Source organism: Oreochromis aureus, linkage group 7 (genome assembly GCF_013358895.1).
Source record: "Oreochromis aureus strain Israel breed Guangdong linkage group 7, ZZ_aureus, whole genome shotgun sequence".
NCBI lineage: Eukaryota > Metazoa > Chordata > Actinopteri > Cichliformes > Cichlidae > Oreochromis > Oreochromis aureus.
In genome coordinates, this window is record NC_052948.1 from 63,475,700 (window position 1) to 63,494,014 (window position 18,315).

At 41.9% G+C, this 18,315-nt stretch overlaps 1 protein-coding gene across 1 annotated transcript in view; it reads left to right on the forward strand.

The window, feature by feature from the left end:
* vps9d1 (VPS9 domain containing 1) overlaps positions 1-13,509 on the forward strand; it is a 39,183-nt gene extending 25,674 nt beyond the window's left edge. Inside the window, exons 14-17 of the mRNA XM_031737976.2 lie at positions 932-1,016; positions 4,644-4,748; positions 6,647-6,763; positions 11,532-13,509. Of these exons, the coding sequence (XP_031593836.2) occupies positions 932-1,016; positions 4,644-4,748; positions 6,647-6,758 (302 nt within the window). The 3' untranslated portion in view covers positions 6,759-6,763; positions 11,532-13,509. The remainder of the gene's footprint in view (positions 1-931; positions 1,017-4,643; positions 4,749-6,646; positions 6,764-11,531) is intronic.
* Positions 13,510-18,315: the final 4,806 nt, after the last annotated feature.

Genomic DNA, 18,315 nt, shown 5'->3' on the forward strand with positions numbered 1-18,315 from the left:
TCAGTCTGTTTTCAATTATAATCCTAAGACCTCACATTTATAGAAAACTAAGAGTGTTATTATTCATCAGCATTAAACTTTACAGATGCAGAGAGCTTTTAGTAAAGTGTGAGGGCAGCCAGCAGTTGGGTACACGTCCTCAGAGTGAAGAAGGCATAAGTAAATTCTTCTTCTGAGCTTTAAAGATAAACAGTTCTTGGCCAGATGGTCTCTGATGTCACTTTAAACCAGCATTTTTGTATTTGTACTAAACCCAGAAAAACCCATTTTGTTCAGTAAATGATGTGGCTTGAAAAAATAATTCTGTTCCTTAAACGTTGCTTTTAATCCACTTTTGTCAGTCTCACAGACCTTTGGCGTTCTGTTGTTTTATTGAGGTTTTTAGACTTTTCAGCCCCCTCTGCTTCCTGACAGTCGGTCTGTTCTCACAGCAGCTGAAATCTGATGACTGTGTGGGCTAACGCATTATAAACAGAATATCAGCCCACTGCCTGCTCCTGTCACACAGTCTGCTTTAGCTCATTGTCCTGCTGTAGGGAGAAATGGCCTGCGAGGTGTATGGCATTGCTAGAAAATGGGATGACGGCCTGTCTTGGTTACGATTCCTTTTCTGCCGTTCCCTCCACTGAAGCACCCGAGACCTTCACACCTGCTCCATTTAACATGCCAGAGGTTGTCGAGCACGATCTTTCTCATCAGAACACCTCAAACTCCAAATAAGATTCATCTGTCTGTAACACTTTGTCCCAACACATCTGTTTAATGTCCCAATGCACCCTTTGTTTTTTCTTTCCTCTCAACTTTGCATCCTGTTACTCTGGCTGCTATCTCTAATTAGTGGTTCAATACTTTGATATCTTATATTATACTACTTGAAGCATTCAGTCTGTATTGCTCCATGAGTTTTATCGTTTCTTGTGTTTTGTTCCAGTGAGGACGTTACGCCTGATCTGTGCCTGTGCCGAGGATTACAGGTGTCTTCATGAAGGGGACACGACTCCCAAAACAGCGGCCATGTGAGTAAATGATCAGCTCCAGTAAGTATCTGGGCCGTTACTGTGGTACTGCAATGACCAACCTTTCTTTTTCACTAACACACAAAAATGACAAATGTAACTGAGAAACAATGCAACAGTTATACAATACAGTGGTGTATTGTTCTTTTAGTTGAATTCCTCTAAAGTACACCTCATTAAACTTAAATGAAAGTCCTTTTCTCATTGCCTATTTCCTCCTAATAGGAAGGGAAAGACTCTTCCGAGATCCGCTCATAAGTACCCAAACATCATTTAAGGGGTCCCTGCCTTGGTAGCTGCCCTGTCAGCTCTCATCACTGCTCATTTAGGTCTGGCACAGCAGGCACTGTCTTGGGTCTGTTGCCCTCCTGTAGAGTGCCTCTTCCTGACCAGGCCCAAAAGTGGGTCGTCCTGGATGAGCCTGGAACAACACCATGGCCCAGCGAGGAGGTTTGGGGAATAAATGAAAAGGGATGGAGTTTTGTGAAGTGCACAGTGATACCCAGAGACAAATGCTCAGTAGGTTGTAGCATGCATAGGGTTCAGCAAATTAAACGTGTTCTTTGTTGACAGAGTTGGACCAAAACTTTGTAAAATAAATGGCTGCAGAGCTCTGCATATTTCTCATTGTGGCTTCATATTATCGCTGAACTGTATCCGCTAGAGAACGCATTGAAATCAGCATGAGTTTGGGCTTCATCTGTTATTTGGGCCGACGGTATTTTGGCATTATTATTTATGCACAAGTAAACAAACAGATGCTGGATTTCTTTTTCTGAATGGGTGGGGATCATAGTCCTAGAATAAGAGCATTTATGAGGCTGTTAAAAGAACCACACTTAAGTTAAGGTTAGACGTTTTATAATAGGACTCGTAACTGTCGACCCAAAACCTAGGGGGATATGTCAGCAGCTTTTAAATGGGTTTTATGTGTGATTAATGCTTGTAAAAATCCTGTTTGCTCCAAGAGTCAAGGGGGAAAAACATCTTCCTCCTTCAGAGAGCTCTTGGATACGTTTTCTTCTTTGTACACTCTAGTTGTTGTTGTTGAGCGGCTGAGGCAGTGTCTCCTGCTCCATATCTGTCTCTTTGCATTGGAGCGCTTGTGAAGTGATGAGAGATGGCAGTGGAAGAGTTGATTGTGCGCAGCACTTCTCAAAGCTTTTGATCCAGAAAAGTTGTGACGTTGAGGGATTTTGATGTGTACCCTCACAACGCTAAAATAAACAACTTGGCAACAAATGTCTCTCCAAGAAATGCAAACTTAATCACGCTGCATTTGTTATGTGGAAAGACGAATCCCACTGTCTCCTGCCACAGAAGACATTTCAATCAGTGACTATTTTAGATTTCACAGAGCTTTGTTACCATCTTATAGTAAAACGAGTTCATCTTGGTGGAGATGAACAGAAATCTCCAGGGTGGACTGGACTTTGCCCCCAGACTGCCGGCGCTCGCATGTTTTTCTTTGCTGATTGCAGCTCAGTGCAGGGCCATATGTGACTGCTTTTCTTAGTCCCTTTTAAATACAGGTTTCCTTTGTGAATGTCACTGTGACTCACAGAGTGGGTGTTTTTAATCCAAAGCCTGACTCAGATTGGAAAGACGTTTTTTAAAAATTGAATGAAGATGTTTCGCAGATAGACGAGCTGTGTGTATGTGTTAATATTTATTTTGCATATTTATCTCTCCTTGTGTATATAGAGTACGCTAGTGCAACAACACTGAAGCACACTATTTATTGTTCGTGTTTCCGTATGGATTGATGTGCTGCAGCGTTTCGGTGGCTGACTGGTCAGGATTTGTGTGCTTTGGCTTTAGCTGGTGTTTTGTTGTTCAGTATATAGAAAATTTGTTTTAAAAAATACAGCGACAAAATGTAATTTAAACTTCACATCACAGAGCTTCCTGCTTTACCTTAAAAATTACGATTTTTATATCATAGCCATTTTGTCCTATTTAACCCAGACTCGCAGTGGGATTAGGGTTGGGACTATTTCCAATTTCCAGTGGGATAAAGGAGAAGGTGTGCTATACCAACAGGAGAGTTTCCCTCACATATAATAAAGGATCTAGCCTAACAGTTTAAGTGATATTACCTCGTAACATTTTCCAGGCTCTTCTCTACTTTAGGTCCACAGTTACCTGAAGTGATTCAGTCAGATTTTACTGTGTATTTGTAAAATTGCTCACCTGCCTCCCTTTGATTTTTCACTGTACCCAGCCCTTGCACACAGTGGAATCTCTCACCAGTAGATCTTGGATAAACCAGTGTCTCTGAAAGTGAGGAGTCCCATTAAGCTCTGCTTTAAAATCAAAGCAGACAGAAATGTCCTCATTCTGTTCTTCTTGCTTTACTTTTGAGATGATGATGATGATGATGGACTAATGTAGCTGCTACCCACACATGGATTAATATCAAATGGTGGCGTGTGCGCACTTTGGCTCACGTCTGTGTCACTTTTATTACCAGACACGACCTGAAATGTTAGTGTGGCAGATATATTTCAAAGTGATTCAGGATGATCGTTAACAGGCTGTTGGAGATCCCTCTGAATGTTGGTGGTCTTTTCATTGATCGTTGACCCAACAACACCAATTCAATTAAATATTCCCTCAGAATTTAGACGGGTTTCCTTTGGGGGTTTTTTGCTTTCACTGTAAAATAAATTCTTTCTATAACCACATTTGATTTTTTTTCCTGGCTCTTTATAATCTAGTTTTAACTGGTGGTTTGTTTTTTTGTTTTTTGTTTTGTACTAGTTGGCCTCTTTTTTTTCTGTGAAAAGCCATCCTCTCTAATTTGTTGTTGTTGTCATGCTTTTTCTAGTCCCTTTTTTTTTCCCCTTCCTCTTCTATTGTGATGCTCTGTTAATCACCATATTCCCTCTACATCCATTTAATCAGGAAATTTTCTTTCTGCTTCTGCCGTTTGCATTTTTAAACTTGTTATCCACTAAAGTGCCCTGCAAAGCCATAATGTGGCCTAATCTTGCCTGAGAGATCAGTACTTATGCATGTGGCTGGACTGCATTGTATCCTTGGAATGCAGAGACACCAGTTTTCGTGTGAGCGATCGATGTGTATGTTTACAGTAGTGAACTCTGAAGATTAGAGTTCAGGGCTTGTGATTGTGTGAGTATGTGAGGTCCAGCTCCCAGCGGTTACATGAGCTCGTCCACACCTTCCAGAACCCGCAGGAGGAGAGTATCCAGTTGCATGTGCACCGGGTCAGTGGAGGGCCAGCAACCTGCCTTCTCACGCAAACTAGCAAGCGAGCAGTTAGCCCTGCGTGTGAGTCCTGATAAACAAATGGTCACTGTCTGCACACAGGGAAAATGCTATCAAGCTGTCATCATCTCCCAGGCTGCAATTTGTCCTCCCAACAGATCTCAGAAAGGGAGCAAAGAGGGAACGAGGGGGGAGGAAAAAAAGCTTTATCATTTCCATCCCCGAACAGGCATCCCGTTAAGAGCTACATTTGATTTAGTTTCCTTTCAGTCCCCTGGAGAGTGCATGCACTCATACTCTGTGAATGTCACTCTCTGTTTTTCTCTTCATCTTTATTTGCTTTTGTTTTTCCTCTTACTTGAACTTACCCCCTCCTTCCTTCCTTTACTCTGACAGTGGTGCAGACGACCTGTTACCCATCCTGTCCTACGTGGCTCTGCGGTGTCAGTGTCCTCAGCTGGTGTCTGAATGTGCTGCTTTGGAGGAGTTCATTCATGAAGGGTGAGTCATCCTCATGGAAAGTGATGATGTCTTTGGGAGCAGATAAACATACAGTTTGGTGCATAAATGCATAAAATAACAGTAAAACGTGAGTATTTTGTTAACATGCTGCCGCTCAGTAAAATCTTATTTATTCCCAAGTTTGAAATAAAAAAAGTTTTGTCTGAAAGGCTGTAATGAGACCTTCCTCAGCTCTCTTAGCTGCCTCTTGTAGCCTGTGGAGTGATTCTATATGAATCACTCCAATCACTGTCAGCAACCAGCATAAGCTCCACGAAAGGACAAGAAAACACTAATGTGGCTTCAGGTACTGTTTTGCCAGTGACAGCATTAGTGAGCAAACAAACAGGGGCTAGATAGTTGGCTGTAGCGTTTCAGGCCCTCAGGTGAAGACTGCAGTCGGCATCAGCTGTATATTCTTTATGTGGAGGGAGAGTTTGGATTTTGGAATCAAATCTAAACCAAATTTCTTTCTTTTTCGGTAATGATACCGAAGACTAGTGTGCCTGCTAGTTCATCCAGACTCATCTGAGAAGTTGCTGATGGTTATTTTAAACTGGTCAGCTAACGTTGGCCCTGTTTGTGCATAGTATAAATCACAAATATGTCATCAAATGAAACTGAATTCAGAATTATGTTCATTGTAATCTGACTGCTGATGTTGCTCAACGTCTGCTGGAGACACACAAGTGACAATAAATAGCAAACACATTGACCATGAGAAACTATGCTGACACTGGGTCTTCTGTGCAGATCTAAATAAACACAAAACAACACCAGTGCTTCCAGTTGTTTTTGTTTTTTTGTTTTTTTGTTTTTTTTATCTTTGTCAGGTTTAAAAATCCAAATCAAATGTTTTTCAGGCTGAAGTTTTGTTCTTTTCTGATGATGATTGGTGCAGAACACACTCATGTCACCAAAAGCAGCTAAGTGCTGTTCGGCTTGAGCCATACGTCTTTGGTAGAGTAGCATGTGAGTTTACACACCACACCCAAAAGGTCTCCTCATATCTCCAAAAAGAGTGGATTGTAAAAGCCGGTTGGTTAGACTGGCATTGGCTGAGGAATGTCAGGATATTTGGGATTTGGTTTTCTTCTCTATAAAAGTGCAAATAAAGTCCTTACTTGAGTTTAGATCATTCACGTTAGAGGAGAGACTCCCATTCTCACAGAAATGCGTTGAAGTAAAAGCTTCATAGAAAGTATAGAAAGATAGGGTTTTTTTTAAAATGTTAATTTGACAGAAATAACTGACCTCGAATCACAACGTACACTTAACTCAAATCAGAGCAGTAAAAAGAAATTTGACTTCAAACTCACGAATGCGTCTGATATTTTCATCTCAGAGGAAAAAAAGCTGACTGTAAACTCATTAAATAAGGATTTAACTTAGTTTTTAAGTCTGCAGTGTGAAGCATTAAACGCTGTGTTCACTGATAACAACTGTTTGTGCACCACTACCCTGATCAGTTTGTGTTTGTCTATGATTGTGACTTGGATAAAGATCAGACAGCATTTTATGAGTAATTGATGCAGAAATCCCACTGACTGTAGTGGCTTCACAAAATGTTTCTTCTCCTTTTTTCCTTCAAATGCACGTTTTGTTCAGAATTTCCAGATAACAGCTGAGCGATAAGCATCTTATCGCTTTCCTCTTTCTGTCCCCTCTCGTGTCTCGATCCTCTTAGCCCAGTTGAGTCCTGGTCTTGTCTGCATCTCGTCTGCTGTCTCTGGAAAAAAACTCCTTGGTTATGACTTGATCTTTTCATATAGTATCCATGGCTTCCTTTTGCTCAGCCTGCCCACCATATAATGTGTTCATAACTCTAAAAGTGTGGGGGGGAAATTGCTAGTCTAAAACTATAAAACCTTTTACTATCATCCACTTCTCTGTTTCAGCTATTTGATAGGAGAGGAGGGATACTGCCTCACCTCCATGCAGAGTGCTTTGGCCTATGTTGAGTCTCTGCACACCGGAGTAGCTCAGCTTCCTGTGGGAAAGCTTATATGAAAAAGGTAAGAGGATATCCATACTTCACATGGATACTTTGAATTTGAGCTCTTCTGTAAAGGTTATTGTGACATTCGTGTTATTGCACAGTGACTTAAACATCCTGCAGTGCTCTGTTCTGAGAAAGCAGAGTATAAGCTTTTCATTGCCATCTACCTGACAGATGCATGAATGCGATTAATGGGTCAGTGAGGTAACCTGTGAACACAACCTGGTCAGCTGCAAGTAAAATCATCAGAGCCTGACCTGCCTCTGACTGTCAGACGTGTTTGGGCTTGTCTCATTGTTGTGTGCATTAGGGAACATAAACACCTTGTGTTGCTATAGCAACTTATTAAAATCATGTAAAAATTTCTACTGATGTTATCACAGATGTACTGTTGAGCCATGCCTGACTGATGTGGCCAAATGAAGCCCAGCTGTAAAGTTACAGCAGTGCAAAGTGTCACTGGAATTTGCCTTCATTCAGATGGTGATGCAAAAAATGTATACTTTTTTTTTTTTATGTTTGGTCTTAATCTGACACTTCTGCAGTGGCAGCTACAAGAATACAGGTTAAAACACACACAGTCTGGTGCAGGGTCGGTGCTGAACATACTGAGTAACCTTTAATGTTGAACTGTATGCAGTTTATTTGCAGCTGTCATTGTAAAATAAATATATTTGCCCCCTTTTATGTGAGTGCACGCAGAGCCTGAACCAGAACACCAGGGTTAACAAAAAGTTAAAGTTAACCACGTGATACCTGTGATCTCTGACCGGTGTTTAGAGTTTGAAAAACAACTGGTTTCTCTGATTAGTTTAATCACAAAGTTGAACTCAAATGCAACCTTGGGTAGCTAGCCAAGTTTATTCAATTCAATTCAATTCAATTTTATTTATATAGCGCCAAATCACAACAAAAGTCGCCTCAAGGCCAGGGCTCACAAAATTTCAAAATCCCTGGTAGCCCTTCGGGCAGGCACTCTTCAGTTTTTGGTAGCCCAAAATAAATGTAAGTAGCCTGAATAAAAAAGAGAACAATTTTTTGTTTGTTTTGTTTCCTTTACAATATTATACATTGAAGTATATTATATTGTAAAGGAAACAAAACATCAATCAAAAAATTTTTAAAACACAAATTACAACAGTTGTATAAAAATTACAACCAGCAACTCAAATACTTGGTTCAAATTGAACAGAAATTTCTATGAACTTGTAAGAACTGTGTAGAACATGACTCAGTCTGTGTCAGATCCTGAATCTGAAATTTCCACTGAAGTCACAGGTAAGAGGCAAGTGGAACCAAGATCTAGGACATTTGCTTTTTGAAGTTTGCAAAGATTGCTAAATTTTGCCAATGGTAGTTCACTCTTTGCAACATAGTACGCTGTCCCATTAACAAAGGCGCTTGTCGACTCAGATATCGAGGGAAACTCACAACACATCCGGCATAGCTCGTCATATTCCAGCAACAGAAATTCCTTTGTCCATGAAACCAAAAAAGCTGAGCTTTCTTTTTGCCTCATAGTCTGATTTGTCATAACTTTTCAGTTTTGTGGTAGGCTTTTCTTTGGCTGTCACTTCTTCACCCTGACCTGTCTTATTTGGCTCAGCAGAACTAAAATACCGGCGTAAATCCATCTGTCTTTACACACGCACACATAACGGTCAGCGATTCTTTGTGCAATCAACCTCTATCACATGTTTAAGCTTGCTGCCAGAGATTTCACTTGTCACATTTGAATAGTAAGCTAATGAGTGATAAGACGATGTCAGGAATTGGTGCACAATTAATCTGTCACCCTCTGCCGCTCCCTATACACAGTTTGCGCGATCGCAAAGTGAAAGTGAAAGCAAAAAACAAGTGCAAATTCAAACGTGATTTCAATGTCACATATTGACAGAGGCTCATCGATGCCAATGGCATAATTACCCAGCTACAATTGCGAAAGAACACAAAGCATTGACATGTATTTTCCTTCCTATGATAGCCCGACGGGCAGGGCTGAGGTAGATTTTGGTAGCCCGACTGGAAAAATCGCTAGCCCCGGGACGTTGGGCTAGCGATCTTGCGAGACCTGAAGGCACTTCATAGTTACAGCTAACTGCCTCCAGCTTGCATAGCTAGTACTGCAGAAAGTCGTGTCAGCCTGGCAAATTTACAAGGCTGATTAAACTTGTGAGCTTGGATGATTTAGCTCAAGTTATCTAGTCGTGACAGAAGTTTTCTACTTTAGATAGCTAACACTTCATCTGCATTAGAAGCCATGCAAACACTGAAAGAAAAAAAAGTCGTTGGGTGTCAGGATTTATGGAGTGCCATGTCTGTGTCTATCATGGGTCATCCTCAGCGTCGTGGCTTTATGAGGGAGGTCAGCCTTTACTGCTAGCTCTCTGCAGCCCTCTGTGAGAAGTCCTTTCTGCCTCACATAGCATTCACGTCCCAAAACTGAGTAAAACCTAAGTCTGTAGCAGGAGGCCCTGCAACCACTCAGATGAATAAATTGACTTCAGTCTGTTTATTTTTTGTTTTTCTTCAACCAAATCTCCTTTGTGCCGTTTGTCTCTTGCTCACCGTGTGCTCTCAGGAACTGTGTGTCAGCCACCGGCAAAAGTCTGGTTTGTAAACAGTTTTTGAAAAATTATACACAAACATTAGAGAAGTCTGCTCTGACAGAGTTTAGTGCTGTTGGTCATGGAAAAATGAGAACACTGCCAATTTCACAGCAAAAAGCTGCAGCACGACCCGTCTGAGTTGACTGACACTGGATGTGCCGCACACATGCAGATCCTGAAATATATGATGCAGTTTCATCTGAGCGAGCAGACTGATAGATTCTTGTCGTTGTGTTTTGAGCTGCTGTTAAAGGAGTGAACACATTTCCAGTTTTGTCCTCATTCTCAAAAGCTTTGTCCGGCTGATCTGGAGGAAGGTTTGAAGTGTGGATGCAGTTGTGAAAAGGGGTTGTCATTGAGATGGAGCGATAGCCGGAGTGAAGTAGACTGAGACTGATGCATTACACCAAGGGATGAGTGTGTCACTGAATGGCCTGTCTGGCACCCAAGGTGCTGCTTTGCAGGATGGGGCGAGATGACACTGCACGTTACAAAATGTGACATTCCTCAACTGGCGTCTCCCAAAACTCCCAGTGACACAATGATTCCACTACAGCCAAGTATTGAACTCTGCAGACTGCTGCGCTGCACAGAGCTGTCAGCAACAGCAATCAGCTTCATGCTGGAGAAGCAGATTTAGATTGAATGTCTAGTTATATATAATATATAGATGCTTTTCCGTGGCTTTGACTTTAAAGATGATCAAAGTTCAGACTGGTATTTGAATGCTTGTTTTTAATAATGTACCATAGAAATCCCAAACCGCCTATGAAGTAAGAAACAGTCATCAAGCACGAGTTGACATGTATTATGTCTGATTGTCAGCAGTTACTCTTACTGGACATTTAATCCTAGTACGTCTCAGCAGTCACTGCAAGTTACCAACACTGACAGTGGAGCAGAGACACGACCACGAAGCAGACTTAAAAGTCATCACTCTGCAGCAAAACACTGAAAAGGTCAAATGCCCATCTCTCTCTGTACTCAGATATGACCTTCAAAACACGAAGTGCCGGTCAAAGGAAACCGGGGGCCTTATCATTAATGTGCAGCGCGTTTAGGCTTCTAGCAACAGTCGCTTAACAAATTAGTGTTGGCTTACCAAAAAGCAGCTCTTTGACACTTTACTGTAGCTGGGAATATCACGATTTGTTAGTGGGTACCAGTACATTCATGGTTGTCAATACCTGATAGTTTGATTATAACTGTTTTTAAAAATTGTAAAATACTCATTTAATTTGCTCACACGGCAACGACAGACGGTTGATTTAAAATGGTAACGTCATGTTTTTGACCCGGATTGAAATGTTAGCATGGCTGCAGAGTAGCTTACTCGCGTTACTGCGACATTGCAAACATTTTATCCTGTGTAGCAAAGTGAATTTCACACGGCAGCCGTCTCAAAAAATGGTGACGTGTATTTCAAAATAATAGAGTTCCTTCATCCCCGAATCTTACTGCTCCTCTTATCGACCAATCAGTGCAGAGCTTCAAGGCGCAATCTTCCTGCATTTGCCACCTGTGATTGTTTACACCAATCACAGGTGGCAAAAACATCAGCAACACAAATTGGCTCAAAGAAACATCCATAACAAATAACTTTTTCACATATTTGTGAATAATGTTCATGGAGTTCTACCCGCAGCTAATATGCAGACCTTGTCCTGGGTTAGGCTAAATAACCAATCAGTACAAATATGAGATCAAACAGTTGGAAAACAGCAACAACAACATTAAAATGGCTGAAGACACAAACATCAAATGAAGAGTGTGTTCCAGATCTGTGGCCTTCAACAGGCGACCGACCCAATGCTGTTTTTACATTGTGATGACTTGCATTCTGCATTGACAGCTCCACTTGTGGTTACACCTTTACGGCTGAATTATCTGACTGAATTGGGAGCAGAACCATTCACACATTTAAGAGTTGTATTTTAATCTAACCCTACCCTGAAAGTAGGTCACCGCTGACCTGGTTGATGTTCAGAGGGTGTATTATGAATTTTGGTAATACCCACCCCACCCCAACCCCCTCCAAGATGGGATACTTGTTTCCTTTATCCTCTTCAAGAAGATCAGGGAGAATACAGAAATGGCCACATGCAGCTCATGTAGTGTAGATATTGCATTTTTAAATGTATTGCCAGTAAAATCTTTCTCCACTGTGTGTTGTAGGCTGCTGCACATCCTTCCGTTCACCCCGTGACCCCTGCTGCAGTACATAAAGGCTCCAGCTGAACCTGCAGCTCCCTGAAACTGCATATGCATATTTCTTGCACACATACAGACGTACGTTACATTTAACCAATCATAAACTGGTGCCGGTGAGCAGTTTCTGACCACATCAGCGCCTGCTCTGGGACCTGTGCTGTGTTTTCAGACTGGTTGAAATTGGACTTATCCAAGGATTGCTGTGTTTGCTGTCCAGACTTCTTTGGATACGCCTTTCTCTGCAGAAAGGATTGAACTACTACTTCTCTCCATCTCAAATATTTTTGACCTTTTCGTGTCTGCGACCTGAGAGCGACACGATGACTGCCTCTCTGCAGGGACTGACAGGCTGCTCTCCTCCAACTACAGCAACAGAGCTTACACACAGTCTGAGGCAAATGCTGTAACAGAAAGCAAATGTTCATGTGTTAACATGTTACTGAGAATAATTAGCGTGGGCTTCATTTACTCTCTCCAGCTGATGAAAGAAAGCAGTTGCTAATGCTAATTTCCACCTTTAGTGGCACCAGTTGGACTAATTGTTGCTCTATTTGAATTATGTAGTTATTAAAATGCAGTTTAATGAGAGCAGTTGCTGTTTGTAGCTCACATTCCAGTTATGCATGAATGACTTCAACTTCAGATTTCCTAAGTGCATCGACTTACCAGTCCCCAGCACAGCTGTATGTAGGTGTTTCAGCTTCCTCTGCTTTCAGTGGAAGGGCTGAACGAGCATTTATCCACGGGAGGCTTGGAGTGAAGTGACGTTTACATACTGTAAGACGAATAAAACTGTCGCATCTCCATCAAAGAAAAGCCGTGTGAATGGGGCTTCAATGAGGAAAAGGGATAACGTGTCAAAACTCAATCACATGATTCAGGAAATGATTAAAATGTGAAGGAGTTTGATTTTAAAAGCACTACTGAAGTTTACAGTGTGGCGTGTGGGTGCTTAGACTGAGATTTGGAAAGTCATCTGTTCTAGAGAAACCGTTTTTAAAGAAATGACGCACATTTATAATTTTTGCATGTTTGTGTGTGTTTTAAGACTGTTAGCAGAAAGAAATGAGCTCCAGACTGGATTAAGTTTGAATTTCTGCACTTTGGGTTTTTGAGGCATTCAGAGGTGAGGTTGTGTTGGATGTTCAGATGGACTCTGTGGGTGATTGGTGGAAATGTAGTGGAACAGGAACGATGAGGAGCGCTGCAGTGTTTAGGTTAGGTTTTTACTAACTGCAGGCACTCGGGTTGCTTTTCTCGTCATGTGGATTTGCACACTCTCATAATCCAGGTTATTTCATAGCGCTTTTTTTTTTTTTTTTTTTTTTTTTTTTTTTTTTTTTTGTATCTTCATAAGTTTTAAACCTTATTTTGACTCATTCCTCCCTTCACATCTACACACATCTCAGTGCAGCTAATTTGGATGCAAGTTGTTAAACGCCTCATCTTTTCTCTGGAAGCTGTTGAGTCTTCAGTGCTGGGATGAGAATCAGTTGGGTCAAGTTTCTTTTCTTTAAATTAATTTCCTGCAGGTTTGGTGGAAACCGGCAGCTCAGAGTCCCAGAAATCCTCAGTGCAGGTCAAATAATGTGAGCTACACTTCAGCTGTTTGAATCTTTTCCACTTGAATTTACTGGTTGTATCTTTTTTTGTTTCTTTTTTGTATCCATCCAAAAGATGTGAAAAGAGCTTTTTTTTTTTTTTTTTTTGAATTTACTACTGCCTACAATTTCTGACAATTACATAAAAAGAGTTGCCTCTGTAACGTTTACATAATTAATAAAAATGTCATAATGTGTTTTGTAAAGACAATTAAGGCGTCGATTTAATGTAAATGATTTATTGTCCAATGAGTCGCGGTTTTATTGAACTGCTGTACTGTGAAACTTTAAGAATGATGAATGTGTTGGACAAATTAGACAATAAAGAGAAGAAATGTTGATTTGTTTTGTTTCCTTTTCTTTTTGTTCCTGTAGGAGGAAAAAATTTCAAATGAAATGATCAAAATGCATTTGAGGACTTTGAGTGGTCTCCATGATACCTCAAGCGTAGCAATGATGTCATACTTTTATCTTAAGTGGGCCGGACGAGTTAATCTTCCCTTTCTGTCAGTGTAAAGATGTTTGACTCCGTATTAACACAACATGTTGAAATCGTTGAAGTAAAATTTCAGGAGAAGCTCTAAAACTTGCAGTTCCTCTAATGACCACCAGAAGCAAGTCAGTTTCACATGTTCAAGTGTCCAAGTTTAAAACATTAATAAGTACATTTGCAGTCTGATAGAAAAGAATGGGTCTGACCTCTGGAGTTTACTCTTGTACGAACTCTAAGGATTATTTTTTTAACTCACTCATTTAGAAGAGTTACCGGCGCGTCGTCTTAAGCAGGTGTCTGCTCGGCCTCACCAAACTGGGCTTCTCCACCACATTTATGCTGTTTTTGCTTTCATATCACTAATGTAGCTGTGTGCTACAGACTATTCACAATGTTTGTGCTACGCTTCAGTTTCAGTGGCTTAAATATTAACTCAAAAGTAATTACAGGAATTTTTCTTTTTGTTTTTTTAAGTACAGCAACAAATTAAACTTCTGGGATATTGATCTGTTCAGTTAAGGGGCTTAATCAATTTCAGCTGCTTCAAAGTTACTGAAGATAACGATGAGACAATCCCAAAACATGGCTGGTTTTCCAGGCGGAGGACGCTTGACGTTTTTCACTAGTTTTGCAGTTGTATAGGGCCGGTGTCAGTATCGGGATGAAATACTTGGACCTATTTTTAGGCCTTACACTGGTGCAGTGGGTCCTGGCTGGGGCACAACAATGCCCGGCCTCACCTGGAGAGAGTATGCAGGCAGTTTGTGGAGGGTGAAGGAATTAAAACCGTTGACTGGCCCCTACTCTCCCTGACTTTAATCCAGTAAAACACCTCTGGGACATTAGCTTTCAGTCAGTCCAACACTGTCAGGTTGCAGCTCAGTGATGCCCTGGTCCAGACCTGGGAGGAGATCCCCAGGATGCCATCTGTCTCCTTATTAGGAGCGTGCCCTGGCATGCATGCAAGCACGTGAGGGGCATTTTGAGTTGCTGCAATTGCATGTTGGCAAAATGGACTAACTTACCACATCCTTTCTTACTTGATATCTTTGAATTCTGGCCCCACTGTAGGTTGATCATTTTCATTTCCATCAAATGATGTGGCATCTGTTCATTCCTAACACATTATCTACTCCATATCAGTAAAGATGGCCAGCATGATTTATTTTTTCATCTCCTAAAATGTTCCTTTAACTTTTTGAAGCAGTGTGCATGAGCTCAGATGATTATCACAGCACCGTTTGCCTGGTTCAAAGTGTAGTTGAAAGATCAGTGTGTTTTCATACATCTGGTGTATTGATTATCGTGCAGGAGAGTTTCCTGCTTTTGCAATTTAAAAAAGAAGCCATATGGAGGTTGGTAACCTCTAATTAGTGATCCGTGAATCAGTGATACATCCTGGAAGATGTCTGGTCTTTATTAACAGAGGGAAACAAAAGTCACCCAGTGGTAACTGGAGCTGATGTGATTTTCCTAGTTTGGTTTTTAAGTCACTTGGTTGTTAGGTGTCTGTGTGAGGATGAACCCTGGATCGAGCAGGAGGATGTGATGGGCACATGGCTGAATAACAGCAGAAGCCTGTAAACTCGAGGAAAAAACAACATGCCACTCCGAATCAGTCAGAGGCCGCTGCAGCACCCAGCATGCCCTCCACTTACTCGCTTCCTCTCGCTCCCACAAAGTGTTTTTTTTCCCCTTTTTCAGTTCATTTTCAGTTCATTTACAAAATCAGGACATGAATCGTAACCTTTGTTACAAGACAGCAAGGGCAGCGAGCTCCTCAGCTCCTTGATGAAACAATTTAGTAAAACAAGTTGAGTCAACCCCTTAAAGAGTGCCAAAGGCAAATAAATATGTTTTAAGAAGAGTTTTAAACTCAGAAAGAGAAGAGGCCTGCCAAACGTGCACGGGCAGATCATTCCACAACTTTGGAGCAGCTACAGCAAAAACACAGTCACCTCTAAATTTATACTTAGTTTTTGGTAATGTGGAGGTAATGGGCTCAGTTAAAAGACGCGCTGCAGCATTTTGCACAACCTGCAGACGCCTAATGGACGCATCTCTAACCCCACAATAAAGCCTAGATGTAACAAAGGCATGGATTACTGTCTCAAAAAGCTGCTTTGATAAGATGGGCTTTATTTTGGCTTATTGCCTCAAATGAAAAAAGCTAGATCTTACAACAGCTCTGACCTGCCTTTCAAGTTTATACAAGTTCAGTTCTATATCAGTACAGTCCGTTCATCACAACACAAAAACAGCAAGAGACTTAATGACTTTAGGTCACCATAAAAATCACAAACAAACAAGAATCCCAAAACATAACCAGGTCCAGAGACCGTCGCACCTTGAGTCAAAGTGCGATGGTCCCAAAGCAAAAGATTTTCTCGTGTGAATGTTTTACTGAGTAAAAACTCGTCCTGATCGTCATCTGTGGTCCTGATACAAATCTGGGTCTAAGTGACTCCACCAAACACGGCTGCTGTCACGAGATGTTCTCTCAGTCTGTTGTCACGCTGTAAACCACTTTAACAATCCACATTTTGAACCAATGAGTTCACAATGGAGACGGTTAGTATGAAGCGCTGGCGTACAGCCGTGTTTACGAGCCGCGCTGCTGCTGCTGTGGAGCACGCTCCGGTGCAGATAGCACGACTCTGCTCCCCTCACCTCAAAGCTGGCCGTCGATGCGACACGAGCCTCTGCAGTGAGTAAACCTATATTAATCACTACCAAAGTATCGAGCATGCTGACAGCTGTTGTTGCACAGACACTGTGTTTATGGGCTGGTGACTTCTCTGACCCTGTTTTCCACAGTGCCTCCTCAGGCAGGGAGAGATGATATGTCAGGAGGGAAAAACAGCCCCTGCCTCTCCAACTAAACTACCAGCCTATGGTGTCGCCCCATGAGTCAACATGCGGTGTGTTGGTTTGTCAAAAATGGAAAGTTGCAGCGCTGCTTCGGTGAGGTCTCGCCGCTCTCTCACGAAAGGCAGAGCAGCGCGCTGCCAAGATCGAGGCTTGTTTTTAACTTCTGATATAAAATTTTAATTCCTCTCGTCTCAGCCGCTCCAGTGTTTAATCAGAAGCAGATGGAAATTTGAGACACGCCACCAAACTGCTTTTCTGGAACCGTTTATCCTGCTCAGTTCAGCACTATCGAAATAAATCTATTTATCCGGCATTTATCATTAAAACGTTTTTATCCTCAAAAATGCAAATGATAGTGTGGACTGGTGCTTTCCTGCTCTAGCTGAGCACTCGGGGCATTTTCACGTCCCTGCCTGAAGTGCTTTCTACACCACACACTCTCAGGGATTCATCGGTGACGGTGTTTACTACAGGAACCGGGGATTGAACCACCGCCCTTTCACTTATTACCTGCTCTACTTGTTGCACCACAGCCAAAAAATAAAAATTCCTGCAAATACTGTAGCATGTTCTGGTTTATAGCACATCCTCTGACAGTGAAAGGGTTGGTTGGGCTGTGATTTCATGTGCTCTTCAGAAGTGAAGACTGTTACCGACTTGACTGGAGGATAAGAACATGGTGGTGGATGGATGATGAGCTGTGGATCATGAACAACTCTGTAAGTATTCAGGAGTCCAATGTGAGGCCATCTGTCCCACAGCTAAAGCTTGGAGCAAACTGAAGAAAAGAATCAAAGTGCTGCAGTCAAAGTCCAGACCTCAACCTGACTGAGATGCTGTGGCAGGACCTTCAGAGAGCTGTGCATAGATTAATGTCCCCAAACCTGAGTGAACTTAAGCAAGTGGTCTCATTATGAACCAAATTATTGCTACTAAAAGTGGTTCTAAATGGAAGCCGGAGCTCCACCGCTGAAATCTCTCCTTCGTTAAATTTCCTCATTTCCTCTAATCTTTGCGCCCACATTTCCATTCTGCCCGCTCCTCAGTCCAGAAGACTGTGGTCCCTCGTGCCCCCTAAAACAAAAGCCAGTTTTCTTCTTCTATTAGATTGACGTGAGTCACCGGCAGAGCAAACGTGGCCGTTTGTGTGGGCATATTTGACCGTTTTTGTCCTTTTCAGAAGGGAGAGAAAAGGAGGGAGGTAGAAGAGGAGATGGGGCCCAATGAGTTTCCCTTTGCTTAATTATAATTTGGCCTAATTGAGCCGTCAGCCGACAAGTTCATAACAAAAACTGTGGCGCACTGGCTCCCTGCCCCCTCCAGAGGCTACTACTACCCTACTCTAACGTTCATCTCTCTGCTTTCAGGTCCAGTTCCAGTTATCCTTGGCAAAAATCTGTTTGTTTGCATGAGAAGTTTACATTCTCGAGCCAGCATGTCTGCATGACAACATACAAGACAACAATGCCCTCTCGCAATCCGCTGTTTATTTAAGGGCCACACTGTCTGAAATAATGGCTGGCAGATAAAGGGGCCCACAGGGGGTCGAGCTGGTGCTTGTGAACGGGACAGAGAGTCACGCTAGGCCTGATGTAAATATGTCCCGGCTGCCCCACCCTAACATCAACTCAAATGCTCTCAAGTATTTGCATACTTCAACTTGCTCACTTACAAAGACATGAACAGTCTCTAAATTTTATGGTAGTTTCATTTTAATGGACAGAGGCAGAATATCGACCCAAAATCCTGAAAAGCACATTACATAAAGTTTTTCATGCTTTCA